Below are 17,623 nucleotides of genomic sequence, written 5' to 3'. Positions count from 1 at the left end.
ACGTTTGTCAAACACACCTGGATCCCTGGGTGCTCAGGAGTGGACAGTCTTGAGTGAAAACTGCTTTTCTTCCACAGAGTATCTTTGATCTTGTATGGCTGCCCCAGAAAGATTAAGTGACCTACTCAAGGACTCACTGTAAACCAATGGAGGAAGTCATGAAAATGAAAGTACAGATAATGATAGCTGCCTTTATTGAGCATTCACCATGGTACAGTACTAAGGGGTTGAAATGCTTCACCTTGTTAACAGTCACATCATTAGTACCTTTCCGATTGCTCTAATAGCATCCTCATTTTACAGATGAGAAAATAAGTGAAAGCAGGTGAATCACCTGTCTAAGTAGTAGTTGAATGAAAGGGACTTGAACCTAGAGAGTCTGACAACAGTCTACACTGATAGCTGCTTTGATCCAGGGAGTTCGTGAGTTGCCTAGGTCTCAAGAAAGTAGAATCAACTGATTTGGCAGGGCATGGCCCTGGGGGAGAGGAAAACACTCTGATTCCTTTTCTCTGTAGCCCTTTTGCTTCCCCCATTTTCCATTCTTTTTCTGGAAGGTAATTGCTTGGGGCACTGACAACCTCCTGGCGAATTACACAGCTGGTTTTCCAGTGAGGTTTGTAACAACAATCCCACCAGCCTGGCAGCCCCCAGCAAGTTCCGGTTTAAGAAACTAATTGCTGGATTGTGTAGTTGGTGCTAAATTGGGTAATTTCTTGGTGACGGCATGTGTGCCACTTCTTCCATTCCCAGATAGATTCTAGCTGCATCAGAGAATTTGTCACACAAAGCAACCTCCAAAACTCCCTCACTCCCCACTTGCCAGCCAGCCACAGGCAATTGCAAAAATGGCTGCTTCTTTCGGCCCAAGTTTCACCATGTGGACAGCTCACTGTTTCCTGGGGTAGTAGAGAGATGGCTTGGTACACTGAAATGGAGAACATAGCACCAGCATCCAGAGTTGTCACAAGACTTCAGAGATCTTCCTTTATTCTGTACTTATCTGACCTTGGGCTCGGAACGAACGCAGTACTCACCACACAGGGGAAAAGGCTAAACCACACTCTGGTTAGCTCTAGAGTGTGTAGTATGTGTGAGGTTTTTAAATTTTCTTTGTTTCCTTTTTTTTTTTTTAATTTATTTTATTACTGTGTTTACTTCAGAATGATGTTTAATAAATCTGGCTTCTCCGGGCTGGCAGCACAGGTAGAAGGAAAGCTATGGCGTTGAAGTGAGGCCACAATGAGTTTGACTTCTGGCTTTGCCACAAACTCTGTGACCTTGGGCAGGTCAGTTAGCCTCTTGAGGCCTAAGTTTTTTCTTCTGTGAATTGAGAAGGGGGTATAATATCTGTCTTTTGGAATAGTTGTGGGAATTAAACAAAATGTCATGAGTGAAAAAGGATCTTGTTCTTTGTAGGCTCACATTTCACTCAACAACCACCTGTCATATGCCAAGTATAGTTCTAAGGGTTGAGGATAATGCAGTGCATAAAATGGATGGAATTCCTGCACTTACATGGAGTTTACATTCTAGTGGGAGAGACAGACAATCTCTGAATCACACAAATTGAAAACGGTAATGATTCAAGAGCTGTACAGGTCCATAGTGCCTTGAGAGCAAACAGCAGGGGGATCTGACCTAGTCAGGGAGGCCAGAGAAAGTTCCCCGAGCAAGCAACAACTGGGCTGAGATCTGAAGGGTGTGTAGGAGTTAGCAAGGCAGGGGTGGGCGGGCAAAGCTTTCTGGATAGGGGGAATAGGCCTCATGGTGGGAGGGACCCTGGGACTGCAAAAAGACTGGCCTGGCTGGAGCAGAGGAAGCAAGGAGGAAGACATAGTGAGAGGATGTTGGAAAAGTAGGGAGGGCCAGACCCTGCAGGCCCTGTTGGACAGGTTACTGGCATTTTATCTTAAGAACATCAATAAGCCAATGAAGAATTTTAAGCAGGGAAGTGACATGATCAGATTTGTGTTTTCAAGTGACTATTTGGATTGGAGCAGGGTAAGAACTGAAGCAGGGAGAGAAGGTAGGAGCTTTTGCAGACATCTAGGCAGGAGGTTATGTTCTGAGATAGTTAGATTAGTCAGCAGTGCTTTCTCCTGCAAATACAGAATATCTGGCCAAGAGTGGTTTAAATAAAGAGGCGTTTATTCCTTACCACATTTAGGCCTGGGGGAAGGCAACTGCTAATGCTGGTTCCATGACTTAATGATTCTAGGACTAGCATTTCTGCAGTTCTCTAGGCTTTTCTCTAATGGTGTCAAGACAGCTACCCTAACTCTGGGCATCATGAGTATATTCAAGCCAAGAAGAAAGGGTGGGGAAAGATGGTACTAACAAGCTCCACCCCTTTTTATTACAAAGGTAAAATCTTCCCCAGAAACCCTCATCGATTTTTATGTATGTGTCATTAGCTAAAAGCGAATCACGTGGCCTCTCTTCCAAGGGAGGCTGAGAAAGGGGAAAGGAGGCTGAGAATGAGTTTTAGCTAGTTAGCCAACAATGATTTGGTGGATCTGGAAATAAATGGGCAGATCTGTTGTTAGGAAGCAAAATCCAGAGGACTTGGTGACAAATCGAGTTATTAGTCCCTTCCTCACTTGTTTTTCCTTCCTATTGGTTATGTTTAGTAATGGAATAGCGGCAAAAGAATGTGATCGTAAAACATAATATATAGGAGGAAGCCTATATAATTAAATCTATAGCAATTAAGTCCTTTCTTTAGTAAATCCATAAATTGGATATCTCCTTCCCTTAGTAATTTGGATTTGGTTGTATTATTTACTATTTGGACACTGGGGATTTTGGAAATCCAAAAGAAAGGTTTTACATAAGAGATTACATTGTATAATCTGTATAAAGTAGTTTTATATACATCGTATCATTTGATATTAAAATCCTGGGAGATAGGTAAGCAGATATCATGAGGCTTATTGAGGGTAGGTCACTTGGCTAGTGTGGCACATACCTTCTGTTCTCAGAGTTTGTGCTTTTCCCACTAAACAGTGCTTACTGCCATATAGGACGTGGATAAGGGAGATGAGGGTGGTTTGTCCAGAGAGAAGCAATTACAGAGGCCCATCTCCCCTGAGACTGGAGCTTAGAGAACATCGATTGATGCTAAAGAGACTGAAGTTTGATAAGATCTTGATGAGGGCTCAGTGGCTTAATAGCAGTACCCGTGTGGGGCTTGGTGGAGGTGAGGGTTTCCTGGGAATGTCCACCATTGGGAAGCTCAACGTGAGGCTCCAGTTTGATGTGACTACAAGCAAACCAAAGAGGATGGTCTTGGCTTCTGCCAAAGTGGGCATTTATGCTGTGAGTCTCAAATGGGTCCTACCTGGGGCAGAAAGGGAAGGACTATTCCATGGGCAAAGGACAAGGATATCAAAGCATCTTTCCAAAGCAAGGAGATGCTTCCAGGTGCTTTTCCAAGGACTGCTTGCGAGGTCATCTTGGTCTGAAGTCACCTTTGCTTCCCCAGAGAAGGGCAATGGAGGAGAATTGTCACCTAGAGCAAGGCAGCTGATATCTGTAAGGTCATCTCAGTTTTTCTCCAGGCAAGATAAGCAACAGCTTTTCCAGCCCAGGCCACAAGGTGAACTGGGGATTGGGCACCCTCTCCTTTATGGAAGATTCCCAGGAGACTCCACAATCTTCTTCACTGCCTCACATTCCTCAGGGTCAGGAAGTTCTTCCTGATGTCTGTGTCTCTTCCACTACTATTAATCATGCTTGCAAAGCTAGCTCTTCTTCCTGCTGTCCCTGTGTCTAATAATGGCATCATTAGTCTTCTGGTCGTGGCTGTTGCAAACTTCAGTCACTTTCCTTTCTTACTCTCTCTGTCCCATCTCTCGACAGTATTTGCCAAACACTAAACATCTGCAGGAACTGTCCTACCCCACCCCTCGTAATTCCTTATTTGCCTACCTCTTCTGCCTTTGTACCTGCTGTTTCCACCACTGGGAATTCTCTCTTTCCCTCCATATTTGTCCATGGAACACATAGTCATCTTGTTCTCTGTCTCACACTCTTCTCTGGAAAGTCTTTCTCAATTTCCCTCTATTTCATCTGGTCTTGCCCTCATCCGTTCTAGTCTAACATCTTGGTACCTCTTTCTAGCACAGTCATTTATTCATCTACTTAGTGAACCTTTATTAAGGACCTGCTCTGGGCAAAGCCCAGAGTTAGGTGCTGGAGACCCAGAGATAAATAGGATTTGGTTCCTACCCTGCAGAAGACCACATTCTAGTTGGGGAGACAGAGACCGAAACAGACAGTTGCAGTGCAGTATCATAGCTGCTTTCATGGGGAACCCAGGGTGTTATAAAAGCCCAACAGAGGCTTAACCCAGAATAAGAGCACAGAAAGTCTTCGAGGGAAGGTGGGGCTTAATATGAGTAAGTGGGAAAGAGAAAGGGTTGGGGGAGGGGCAGTGGATGAAAAGAGATTGCAGGAGGAGAGGCCAGCCTGTGTAAAAATACAAGGACCTAAAATCACCCTGTAATGTGAGAGGTTGTTCCCGTGTTAGACGCTAAGCCCTTGACGACAGGGATCACACTTACATTACCTCTATCTACTTCTTATTCGGAGTCTTGTTTATGGTAGCTGCTCAACCAATTTTTGTGAAATGGAATTATATTTGAGGGCAATGGGAAAAAAAAAATATGCGGTGGATCAGCACCATGGACAGATAACACAGATACCTGCAGTTGGAGGTAATCCAACCTGTAAGCTCATTTGCATGTATTTGCATAATTTAGCCAACTTTGTCTCTCTGGGGGGGCCAAAGGCTCTGCATCATGGGGGATTCAGTCAGCCTCTGTTTAGGGGTTTGGGAAGGGAAACGGTCAAGGCCAGAGACTAGTTCTCTGAGGACTCTGGAAGAATCTCTTTCTCCCTTTGCTCGCCTCACTATCCTTTTCTTTTCTATCAGGAGCTAGTGGTCCTGAGCCTTCTGACGTTAGGATTCTGCCTGGCGGTGGGGATCCTGACACCAAGGATGGGACACCCTGGATGGTGAGTGGTAGGAGAATCTGGGAGATGGGGATTAGATAGAGGTTCTTAAATGAGAATAACTTGGGTTCAAATCTTGATTCAAAGTGACTCACTCACTTACTGGCTTTGTAACTGCACATTTTGAGCTCAATTTTCTCATGGGTAAGTGTGAATAATATGTACACATAGGATTTTAGTGAGATTAGAGAATATTAGGTGGGCATAGTTCCTGGTACCATAGCAAGTGCTTGGGAAATAGTAGGAGATGAGCTATGAGCAGGAGCAGGATCTGGAAGCTTGAAACATGGTGGGTTTTGGGAGGTGGTTGGGTGCAATGGAGGACGAGTCTTGGAGGGGCTTCTGTCTGGAGTCTTTGAGGCCGTCGTCCCCTCTTAGTCAGCAGATGGCCCAGGAGCCTGGTCTGAGATGAGGGAGGGCGCCGTCTGCCAGCATCTCAGTCCCTGTTCCTCCTGCTGTCACCCCCTCCTGCCATAGCTCCTGTCCTGGCAGCTCTGGAGTCCTGATTGGAGGCAGTTCTTGCTGAGAGCTGACCTTTCTGTCCTGTAGTCTTGGCAAGCCTGGGATGGGGGCCAGGGGCATTGCTTCCAATGATTTCTCTCCATCACCTCCCTGCCCTGCCAGCACACTGTTCCTGGGAGAAGGAACTCCTGAGTTCCATTCCCAGCATCGGATTCAGATACTGCCTTGTGCAGCCAATGCTCCTTCTCCTTATGGTTTCTCCTCTCTTCATTCCCCTCGAGTAGAATGGGGGTGGTGGGTGGGGGTAAAGAGCAAGAGTGGGAATTTCACTGGGGACTATTTGAAACCCGGAAGAGGAAAGGAGTCATGTCAGGTTATTCCTTCCTATCTCACTCTTGCAGGGAGGGAGAATGAGCCTGCAGCCAGATGGAAGGAACAGGGTTTGGAAAGAAAGGGAGGGGTTTTCCTTTGTAATCAAGATGAATATGTAGATCTGGGTTCATATTCTCTTTGGTTATTGCTGCTGGGAGCTGTGACCCTGAGGCCTGGCTCTCCACAGCAATGGAAGTGAGTAGGGATGGGAAAGAGGCGTGACTCTGGATCGATGTGCCTAAAGTCAGCCTGTTAAAAGCTAGTTCACCTAATGACTGGTTTCTCTGAGTATTTTTTACATCTGTTTGGGTATCCTCTTATTTTTGGTAACCTCAGGATTTAAAAAAAAAAAAACACCCTTTGGCTGAGGGCATTTTCTCTTGTGAATAAGTATTTATCAAATTTGCAGCATTTGATGAATGATGGTATTATTGTGTGCCCTTGTGCGTGTCTTTGTCTAGTATGACTCTTTTAAGGACTTTAAGCTTATTTGTGGAAAGATACTACAATTAATCACAATAACTTGATATGCATTACCTAGAGGGCTATAAGAATACCTAATAAAAGGTAGTTTAGGCGAAGTGGCCTGTTGTTTAATCTGAATCTGTTCTCTTCCTGTTTTTCCAGGAGGTTCCTGGGGCCTGGCCCCCAGCACTATGAAGAACCCTTGCTGAGGCCATGAGGGGTTACCATGGCGACCGAGGCAGCCATCCCCGCCCAGCCCGCTTTGCTGACCAGCAGCATATGGACGTGGGCCCAGCTGCCAGGGCCCCATACCTGCTGGGCTCCGGGGAGGCCTTCTCCACTGAGCCCCGCTTCTGTGCCCCGAGAGCTGGCCTGGGACACCTTTCCCCCGAAGGGCCCCTGAGCCTGAGTGAGGGGCCATCCGTAGGCCCTGAGGGAGGGCTAGGGGGGACTGGGGTTGGGGGGGGTAGCAGCACCTTCCCCAGGATGTACCCCGGCCAGGGCCCCTTTGACACCTGTGAAGACTGTGTGGGCCACCCGCAGGGCAAGGGTGCCCCCCGCCTGCCTCCTACACTCCTGGATCAGTTTGAAAAGCAGTTGCCAGTTCAACAAGATGGCTTCCACACGCTACCATACCAGCGAGGTCCAGCAGGGGCTGGGCCCGGGCCAGGACCGGGGTCTGGCACTGCCCCGGAGGCCCGCAGCGAGAGCCCCAGCCGCATCCGGCACCTGGTGCACTCTGTGCAGAAGCTCTTTGCCAAGTCCCACTCTCTGGAGGCCCCGGGGAAGCGAGACTATAATGGGCCCAAGGCTGAGGGAAGAGGTGGCTCTGGGGGAGACAGCTACCCTGGCCCGGGCTCCGGAGGCCCCCACACCTCCCACCATCACCATCACCATCACCACCACCACCACCACCAGTCTCGGCATGGCAAGAGGAGCAAGAGCAAGGACCGCAAGGGGGACGGGCGGCACCAGGCCAAGGCCGCCGGTTGGTGGAGCTCCGATGACAACTTGGACAGTGATAGCGGCTTCCTGGTGGGTGGGCGGCCCCCTGGGGAGCCAGGTGGTCCGTTCTGCCTGGAGGCTCCAGATGGGTCCTACCGTGACTTGAGCTTCAAGGGGCGCTCAGGCGGGTCGGAAGGCCGCTGTCTTGCCTGCACTGGCATGTCCATGTCACTGGATGGACAATCGGTCAAGCGAAGTGCCTGGCATACCATGATGGTCAGCCAGGGCCGGGATGGATACCCAGGGGCCGGGCCAGGCAAAGGGCTCCTGGGTACAGAGGCCAAGGCCAAAACCAGGACTTATCACTATCTGCAGGTGAGGCTTTGGTGGGGGTGGGGAACAGGGTCGTCGGTCCTTGTAGTGTTGTTACCCAGTAAGCTGTGGACAGAGTTGGATGGGAGCCAGCTGTCCCCATGATAGAGGACCTGAATGCAGGGAGGCTCTGCCTTGCTTCACAATTTTGGGAACTCAGTTTCCCCATTTGTGCAATGAAGGGGCTCTTCTAGTCTGGCATTGTATGTCAGTACCAAGGTGACTTCCCTTTGATCTGCCGTTTTGGACAGGCTGTGCTGGCCTGTTTTGTGAAATTGGAGGCAGAATGAGGTTGAGGGTAGGCGGTGGACAGGACAGTGTGGTGTTTCCTGGCCGAGCTCCCCTGGAGATTAGAGGTCAGCAGTTGGAAAGCAGCTCTCCTGCCCCGGGCCTTCTTCAGACCTCTTTTCTTCTCGCATTTGGGTGGTCCAGATATTGTTTGAATATGAAAGTCTGTGCCAGAATGTGCCTCTGCTGGGATTTGTTTTTCTGGCGTGCCTGTGATAGGATGCCCATGAGACTGTGAGAGAGCCCTGGGTTTTTTTTAGGCTGGGGGATACACTGAAGTCTGAGCCAGGTCAGGGCTTCCAGGGAGTGGATGATGCAGCTGGTAGCTGGCATGCTGTCCCCATCATATCTCACCTCCTCTATGGTCTCTGCAGGTGAAGCTAGAAGCTCTGACCCCTTCTTATGGAGCCTTCATCCATCCCACACTGTTCGTTCTCCATCTTCTTACTGAGATGGGGTCAGGGGCTCGTCTCACCATCAACCTTCCTTTTCTCTCTCTCAGGCCCCCCTCCCACACCTTCTGCCATGTTTTCATGAGCCCTTCCATACTTTTAGAAGGGAAAGACAATACAAGTTCTAGAAGTCCAGCAGACTTAGGGTTATCCCCTAAACCCACATTTCACATAGTTATTCCGTAGTCATTCATTCAGTGAGTATTTCCTAGATGCTGTGGATACAAAGATGAAGACACACGCTGCTTGTGAGGAGCTCACTGTAGAGGTAGAATACAGTATGGAGTACAGTATGGTACGGCTGTAGTAGGAGAGAGCTGTGGGCACCATGGAAGCACAGAGGAGGCACCTCACCCACCCGGGGTGATGGTGGTCAGAGCAGTTTCCGGGAAGAATGTCCCCTGAACTGAATCTCAGTGCAGAGTGGATTAAGGGTGTTCCGGGAAGAAGCTGCAGCACGTTCACAGGTGTGGGGATCGAGCTTGCATGTGGCTTTTGGGTGTCACTGGCCTTACTGGTAAGTTATTTGCATGTTAGGGCTCTCCTGGGTGGGGGAGCTCACGAAAACCCAGGAGCAAGTGGGCCACGGTGGAAGCAGGAAGGGGTGGGAGACAGAAGGGGAGGTTGGAGACGGCTAGGATTCAGGACTTCTGGATTGGCCTTTTCTTGCTCCTTCCCTAGGTAGAGAGGTTCATTAAGCTGGCAGTTGAAGGGTCCAACAGACAGGCCTAAGGAAGGAGTACTGACCCTTCCCCCGTAGCTGAGCCTTCACCATTTCTGGAGCCTCTCTGCCACTCCACTGCTCCCTGCTGCCACTCCAGGGCTGCCCTGACCTCCCTGGGGGCTTCCTTTTTAATATGCACCTCACAGTGTCCTGCAGAGGAGCGAGGAGCTCCGCAGTGGCTACAGAGTGGGAACCCTGCAGTGTGGCAGAGCGCGCCCTGGCTGTTCCATCCGCTGGCCTGCCGCTGCCTGCCTGTGGCTCCTCCCTGTAGAAAATGGGGAAGGGGAACGGTCCCTCGGGGTCTGGGGTTCCAGGGCATCTTAGGACTGGGGAGTCTGAGCCCATTTGGGGGAGAACAGAGGGCCACAGGGACCCTCCAGACAGCCTGGTGCTCCGCCGGCACACAAACAGGGGAAGCTGGCCCCATCGAACTGGGCGGATCCCCAACCCTTGTGTTGAGACTCTGTTTCTCTTACTGGGCCTTGACTCTCCCTCGGTCTTCTGGAACTCGTTTTTCCACTAGGAGCCCTTGTTCCTTTATGGAGCCTTGTTTCCTCCCTGTGTTCCATCTTTTGATCGAGCCCTAGTTCCTTGCTGAGCCCTAGTCCTCCCTGTGGATTCTTTTATGGGTCTCTGTTTGCACACTGATCTCTGTCCCCTCACCTGGTCTCATCACCAACATCTCTGTCCCTCCCCTGAACCCTGACCCCCTCCGAGGTCCAGCCCCAACCCTGTTTACCTGTTCTTTACAATAGGTGTTCTAAATCTTCCCTCCTGGCCCCTGCCCTCTCACTCACACCTTCATTTATTCTCATTCTTTGCAGTGTAGGACTCCCCCACCTTCCTGTCAGCCCATCTGTAGACTCATGTAGATCTCCAGCCACCCTCATCTCCTTACTCTTGGCTCAGAGGAGGCACCAGGACCATTCATCCCAGGCTGCTGCCTCCAGCAGGGCTTGAGCCCACCTCCCCAGGATCCCCTCCATCCCTGAACTGTCTTCCTATCTTTATCTTTACTGGCTCTTTTTCTCATCCTGAAAACATACCCAAGTCTCTTTCCCCTTTCATCTCTTATCTTCCCTTCATATCCAAGTTCTTAGACCATAGACTCCACTTCTTCACTCCCTTTCATTCTTCCCTTTACCGCAGTCTGACTTCCACACCCCCCGTCTGTCCTCTAAAACAGGGGTCCCCTGTTAGGAACAAAGCCACACAGCAGGAGGTGAGCGACCAGTGAGTGAAGCTTCATCTGTGTTTGCAGCCTCTCTCCAGCACTAGCATCACCACCTCAGCTCCACCTCAGATCATCAGGCATTAGATTCTCGTAGGAGCACCAGTCACTGGTGCCAAAAAGCTTGGGGACCCCTGCTCTAAAATGTGTTGGCAGTGGTCTCTTGAGAGCTTTCCTTGAAAGGTACCTTTAAATGCTTATAATAATAATAATAGTTAACGTATATTGGGCACTATGTGCTGGTACTCTGTATTGGCTCGTTTATCCCTGCCACCAACCCTGTGATAAAGACATAATTATTACCAATTCACAGATGAGGAAACTGAGGCTTAGGGATTAATCAGTTTTTCTCAAGTTCACCTAGCTAGCAAGTGATGGGGCCAGAATTTCAACATAGATCTGTCTTAACTCTTGAGCTTGAGTTACTAACCTCTGAATGCACCGTGGCATTTGACATTATCAACTCCTTTATTCTTGAAGTGTCTCCTGTTTCCATGACATGGCATTCTCCTGACTTCCCTCCTACCCCTCTGCCCACTCCTTCTCAGGTGACTTCACAGGCTCCTCTTCCTTTCTTTGCAGTCCCTTTTTAAATGTCAGTGGATCCCTCCCCAGCTCTTTCTTTTTTCCCCTGGGCTGTTTCATTCACTTCTATGGATTCAGCTGCCACCCAGGACTCCCACATGTCTGCCTCCATCCCAGATCTCTTCACTGAGCTGCAGAACCAAATATCCAACCACCTGCTCTACGGTCCTCTGCCAAACTCAAGATGTTCAACCCTGAGCCTATTACCTTCCCCTGAAACCCGTTTCTCTGGGATTCTGTGGCTTAGTGAGCGACAGCACCATCCCCCAGGTCCTCATCCAGCAGCCTCCCAGTCATCCTTGACTCCTCCCCGCCCCCTCACCCCCCACATCTAATCAGGCTCACTGATGCTCCTTAACACCTCTCATTTCCATCTTCTCTTCCCCCTCATTGTCATTGTTTTAATTTAGGCCTCATCATATCTTGCCTGGATAACAGCATCAGCCTCCTAATTGGTCTCTCTCCCGCCACTTGAGCCCCTGCTCTACTCCTGGCCCTCCACAATCCATCCTCTCTTTGGACTGTTGGAATGTTCTTTCAGAAACAAATCTAATGCTACTTCCCTGCTTAAAACCCTCTGTGGCTCCTCACAGAAGAGAGAGGGGAGACTTGGAGGATTTAGGATATCAGCAGTTTATGTGGATGAAAGACAAGGAGGGGTGAAAGGTGATACTTCACTACTAGGAGTGAGATTGACACAGGTCATTTTGGCCTCTGATCTTCCGTCTTTTGGTACCTAGCATGTCACCCCTTGCCCCTGACTGTCTAGGTGGCCCTCAATTAAATAGCAAAAGATCCATGCAAGATGGTGAGGCATCTCCTGTAAGGAAGGGGACTGCCTGAGACCTGTCTCCTACTCGGAGTCTGTGTGCCCTCGAGTGTGGTCTGCTTGAGCCAGGGCAAAATGCTGCCCACTGGCAGCAGGGAAGCAGGGGCCTGACCTGTAGGTTTAGTAAGGACGTGTCTGAGAGACGGAGGCCGCTGTCCCTGCAGGTGCCGCAAGATGACTGGGGGGGCTACCCCACTGGGGGCAAGGATGGAGAGATCCCCTGCCGCAGGATGCGAAGCGGCAGCTACATCAAAGCCATGGGGGACGAGGAGAGCGGAGACTCAGACGGCAGCCCCAAGACGTCTCCCAAAGCAATGGCCCGGCGCTTTGCCTCCCGCCGCTCCTCCAGTGTGGACCAGGCCCGGATTAAGTAAGAATCGGTGTGGGGGTGTGGGGCAGGTTGGGAAGTGGATACTGGGTCCCTGAAGGAGATGTGTGCAGAGTCCATTCCCTGTTTTAGGTTTAACTGAGGCATCTCACTCTGCCCATATAAAGAGGGTTTCTCTGTGGTAGCCCCTATCTGAATGCCTCTTTGGGAGAATCCCTTTACCCAGGAGTCTTCTGGAGGAGGGGGGTGTGTGTCTCTGGGGGTTTCTTAGGGACAGAACTTGCTCAGGGACCCCAGTGCTCTCATGCCCCTCCCCCACTTCCTAGCAGACCCCTATTCTGAATCTGGAATTTTGACCTTTGCCAGCTGCTGCGTCCCACCCCGGATCCACCCCCGGAGCTCCATCCCTGGCTACAGCCGTTCCCTCACCACCGGACAGGTAAGGAGAGGCCCAGCATGCCTGAAGGAAGGGCAGGAGGGGGATTCGGTCCCAGCTCAGCCTAGGCCTTAAAATCAGAGAGAGTTGCAGGCCTGATTCTGGGGGAGCTGGGAAATCTGGCTTGGGACTCCTGGAGCTGACTCAGACAGGGGGTCTCTGAGTCACATCCTTAAAAACCGGGCGTCTTCCAAGGGATGAGCATGCCAGGGTAACCTCAGTTCTTTCAGATTCCCCAGCCCCGTCCCGGCTTGATTGCTTCCAGCCTACCCCATGCAAAAGGCAAGATTGATTGTACAGACAGGGGACAGGCAGAGCTGCAGGCTCATAGACTGGTCTGGGCTAGATTTCTCCCCGCCCCCCCCCCCCACCTCCACCTCTGGAACCACTAGCAAGACGCCTTTCAATGCTTTTGTTTTCTCATCTTTTAAATGACAATAGTAGTAGTATTTATCTCACAGGAGTATTATGAGAGTTCAGTGAGAAAATGTAAGCAAACTCTAGGTACCTCATCCCAAACTGGTATTTTATAATTGTGAGTTCTGTACCTAAGTGTAGACATCCCCCTAAGTAAATGGAGACCAGGCAGGTTAGTAATGGAATGAGATGGGTTTGAATTCTAGCTCAGCTACTTACCAGCTGAGTGACCTGGGGCAAGTTACTTGACTTCTTTGAGCCCCACTTTTCCTACTTAAAAATAGGCATCATAATAGTGTTCTTGGCGCATAGCCAGCACTAAATAAAGGTTAGCTATTTTTACTGTTTGCTGGGGGAAAAAGCGATGCAAAAAGCAATGCAAAAGACTGTCCACATTGGCTCCTATTGTTTGCTGCCGCGGTCTCTCAGCATTTCTTTGTTACATTTCCTGAATCAGGGAATCTGATTGGCACAGCTTTCTTTTCACATCAGACCAGGCTGTGTTGCTAAACGCGCTGATTAATGCTCGGTTCTTATTTTACCTGACCCATTAGCAACATCTAACACAGTCGATGACTCTCTCCTTCCTGAAACACTTTACTCAGTTGGCTTTGAGGACACCGCACCTTTTAGGTTCTTCTAGATTCTCTCTCTGGCGACTTATTCTTAGTCTGTGCTTGCAACTCTCAAGGGTCTAAACATTGGACTTTTCAAGGGCTTAGTTCCTGGGCCTTTCTCTACCCTCACTTCTTAGGTGAGTTCTTCTGTGAGCTCACCCAGGCTCATGGATTTGAATATTTCTGAGTGCCTGATGATTTCCAAATGTATATTTCCAGCCTAAACCCTCCCATAAATACCAGGCATGTATATCTAATGGTGTATTGAAATCTCACTTGGATGTTTAATAGACATCTCAAACTTAATAAGTCCAAAATTAAACTGCTGGTACTTTTTCCCTGCCAAATTCTCTCCTCCATCCATTGTCTTCTCTATTTCAGATAATGGCAACTTTATCTCTCCAGAAGTTGTGGTCTAAAAGCCCGAGTCAGTCTTTCTTTCTTTCTTTCTTGCATCTCACATTCAACCCTTCAATAAATCCTGTTGGTTCCACTTTCAAAGTGTCTCCAGGATCCCATCACTTCTCACCACCTGCACTGCCACCGCTCCAGTCCAAGTCACCATGTTCTTTTGTCTGGACTATGGCACTACCATAGTTGGTCTCCTGCACTTGCCCTTGCTCCGCTTAATTCTCTCTCAGTACAGCCATTTAAAAATGATCACTTAAAAATAGTGTCACATTTACTTAAAACCCTCGGCTTACTCAGAGGAAAAGTCGAGGACTTTATTATGATGTATAAGGTCCTGCATGATCTGGCCCTTGCCGCCTTTCCTAACACCATTCCCTTCCCTCACTCACTCCGGCCACGCTGGTTCCCTTTCTGCTCCTTTCTGTACCACAGACGTGCTTCTGTCTTAGGGCCTTTGCCTTTGCTGCTCCCTCTGCCTGGGTCTCTCCTTCCCAAGTACTCCCGTGGATCTCTCCCTCATTTCTTTCTGGTTTTTCCCCAGATATTGTAAAATTTAAATTTTAGATCACTACTTCCTATTTCTCTTCTCTGTTTTTTTTTTCTTCTTCTTAACATTTTATACTATCTAACATCATATCTAACATTATATATTTCTCCTGGGAGGTATGACTTAAAATCTTTGCTTTATAAAAGAGGAAACAGCTTTAATGCACTAGAGATGTCATCCTATTATTATAATGTGCTTCTTGCCCTTAACTCTATTTTTTGTTTAGTATTTTCCCAGAACATTGTTTTCCATTTTTAAAAAACATTTTTTCTCCTTATGTTTTAGGTATGTCTTTTGTAAATAGTTTATAGCTAGATTTTATTTTATGTATATTCTGACAATTGCTTGAGAGTTTAGTATATTTATATTTATTGTTACTTACTGACATGCTTGGATTTGTTTCTATTACCTTACCTTGTGCGTTCTATTTATTCTGCCTTTTGGGTGATGCTTCTCTACTCCTTTGCTGACTTCTTTTTGGATCAATAAAGTTTTCTCCATTTTTTTTCTCCCCACCAAATCTCACACTGGCTTGGCAGTTATTATTCGATTATCATTCTTTATGCTATGGTTACTTCTATAATTTTAATGTGCATATTTGACTTAGCAAAACCTAAAATTGACATTTCCTTTCACTCCTTTTCTGGAAAAAGCAAAGACCTTAGGACACATTAATTTTGATCTCTTCTTCCCTTCTCGCTTTACTTGTTGCCCAGTATTTTAGTTCCACCTTCCTTTTTCCTCTCTAGATTAATGTTTATTATTGTTCTTACATTTTATGCTACTAGCACTTGACTATATACACTTACATCTTTACCCGCTTCGCTATACCTTCGTAAATTTTATTCTTTCCTTTTAAAGTGCATTCTTTAGTAACTTTTTTTCAGCGAATGTCTGTTAGTAGTAAAATAAGCATAATTTAGTTTATTATAGAATTCTAGATCAACATTTATTTTCTCTAGTGTTTTGAAGATATTCCTTTGTTATCTGTCTTCTGTTGTTGCTATTGAGAGTCTACCATCAATCTAATTGCCTTTTTAGGTAATTTTTTCATTTCTCTTTGATGTTGGGGTTCTGCAGTTTCACTATAATAGGTGTGTGTGTTCCTTGAATCTGAAGATTCATGTCTCTTATCATATTAGGAACATTCTCTCATGGTTACTGTTTGCTGGTACATCTTTCTCCATTCTTTCACTTTCAGTCAACTTGCTTTTTATCCAACCTGATAATGTCTGTCTTTTGAATGGGCGTGTCTTGTACATTCACATTTAATGCAATTATTAATATGGTTGGATTGTCTCATGTAATTTTTGTTCTGTGTTCTTTATTTACTGCTTTCCTTTGCATTAAATACAGAAAAATTTTTAGTGTACCATTTTAATTTCTTTATTGTTAATTTTTTTCTATTATATTATTCAAACTATTGGTGGTTGTGCTGGGAATTATAATGTATATCTTAACTTATTAAAATATAATTAATTCTGATAAAATATAGAAGTATTGTTCCAATATGTCTTTCTTCTCTCCCTTTTGATGCTATTACTGTCATATACATAATTTGCATGTATATCAGAAACCCAACAGTTATTATAAACCAATGATGGTATTATAATTGCCTGTACAATTTTATTTCTTTTAAAGAAGAGGAAAAGTGAGAAAAATATATTTATAGAGTCTTTTATATTTACTCACATATTTACCATTTCTGGTGCTATTCATTTTTTCTTGTGGTTTCAAGTTACCATTGGGTTTTGCTTCCTTTTAGTCTGAAGAACTTCTGTTAGTATTTCTTGTAAGATAGGTCAGCTGCAAATAAATTCTTCAGTCTATATTTATTTGGAAATGTATTTTCAACTTCATTTTTAAAGGCTAATTTTGCTGGAAATAGAATTTCTGGCTGACAGCTTTTTCTTTTAGCACTTTGAGTATACCATTCTATTGCCTTTAGAGGTCATTGTTTCAGATGAAAAGCCAATTGTTAATCATATTGTTGTTGTCTTTTATTTGATGAATTGTTTTTCTCTTCCTGCTATAAGATTTTCTCTTTGTCTTCCGCTTTCAACATTTTGACTGTAATGTGTCTAGATATGGATCTCTTTATGTTTAACTCACTTTAAGTTCATTGAGCTTCTTTGATCTGGAATGTTTTTCATTAAATTTGCAAAGTTTTTGGCCATTATTTCTTCAAATATTTTTTCTTTCCCTTTCTCTCTTCCCGTTACATGTATATTGGTATACTTGATATTGCCTGATAGGTCTCCAAGTCTCTATTCATTTCTAGTCTTTTTTTCCTTCATTCTTCAGTTTGGATAATTTATACTGCTCTGGTTTCAAGTTTACTGATTATTTCTTATTCCAAGCCTTTCTAGTGATTTTTTTTTTTAGTTATTCTACTTTGCAGCTTCCAAAATTTTATTTTGTTCCTTTATCTTTTTTAAGAATAATTATGATTTTCTATTAATTAAACCATTTTTGCAATGCTTTCCTTTAAATCTTTCTTACAGTTTATTGAACATATATATTCTGCTTTATAGTCTTTGCTATATCAAACATCTCAGAACATTTGTATTTTTATTTGTATGTCTCATAATTTTTTGTTGACTACTGAACATTTTAAGGAACATATTCTAGTAACTCTGGATTCTTACTTTACCTCTTGAAGATTGTTATTGCTTTGTTTATCTCTTAATCCCTGAACTGTCTTCCCTGCCAAATGTGGACTCTGATGTCTCCACCAATTTTTTTCTTTTTTGTTTTTATTTTTAAGCCTTATTTCCTAGAGGCTAGCTCTGTGTCTGGATAGCTTTAGTGTTCAGCGACTATTGGTCAGAGGTTATGCTCAAAAGCCTCAAGCCAGTAAGACTTCTTCTCTCTGCTTATGGTTCTATGTATGGGCTGGGGAGTATAAACTTTAAGCTGTTTTTAGGCCAGTCCTGGGTTTTACTTTTAACCAGACTTCCTTATGTTTCCTCTGCACATGTTTACAGGCTCCACTTGCTAGGGATGTGTGGATGGCTCAGGGCCTCTCTGGTTTTGTTGTGCATGCACCCAGTTTCTTGTTAACCTAGGATAAGTACAGAACTTATCAAATTGCTTATGCTTGTCTCACCCCATGAAACTCTC

The 17,623-nt window shown here is 46.2% G+C and overlaps 1 protein-coding gene across 4 annotated transcripts in view; it reads left to right on the top strand.

The window, feature by feature from the left end:
• The window catches only part of DLGAP3 (DLG associated protein 3), a 54,205-nt gene that overhangs the window by 15,292 nt on the left and 21,290 nt on the right, over nt 1-17,623 (top strand). For all 4 annotated transcript variants that reach the window (XM_016147286.2, XM_016147289.2, XM_016147287.2 and 1 more), the window contains exons 2-5: nt 4,940-5,022; nt 6,481-7,638; nt 11,909-12,114; nt 12,439-12,511. In XM_016147286.2, the coding sequence (XP_016002772.1) occupies nt 6,532-7,638; nt 11,909-12,114; nt 12,439-12,511 (1,386 nt within the window). In that variant the 5' untranslated portion in view covers nt 4,940-5,022; nt 6,481-6,531. The remainder of the gene's footprint in view (nt 1-4,939; nt 5,023-6,480; nt 7,639-11,908; nt 12,115-12,438; nt 12,512-17,623) is intronic.

The sequence above is a fragment of the Rousettus aegyptiacus genome, unplaced genomic scaffold (assembly GCF_014176215.1).
Source record: "Rousettus aegyptiacus isolate mRouAeg1 unplaced genomic scaffold, mRouAeg1.p scaffold_m13_p_1, whole genome shotgun sequence".
Taxonomy (NCBI): Eukaryota; Metazoa; Chordata; class Mammalia; order Chiroptera; family Pteropodidae; genus Rousettus; species Rousettus aegyptiacus.
This window is presented reverse-complemented; position numbering and strand designations above follow the sequence as displayed.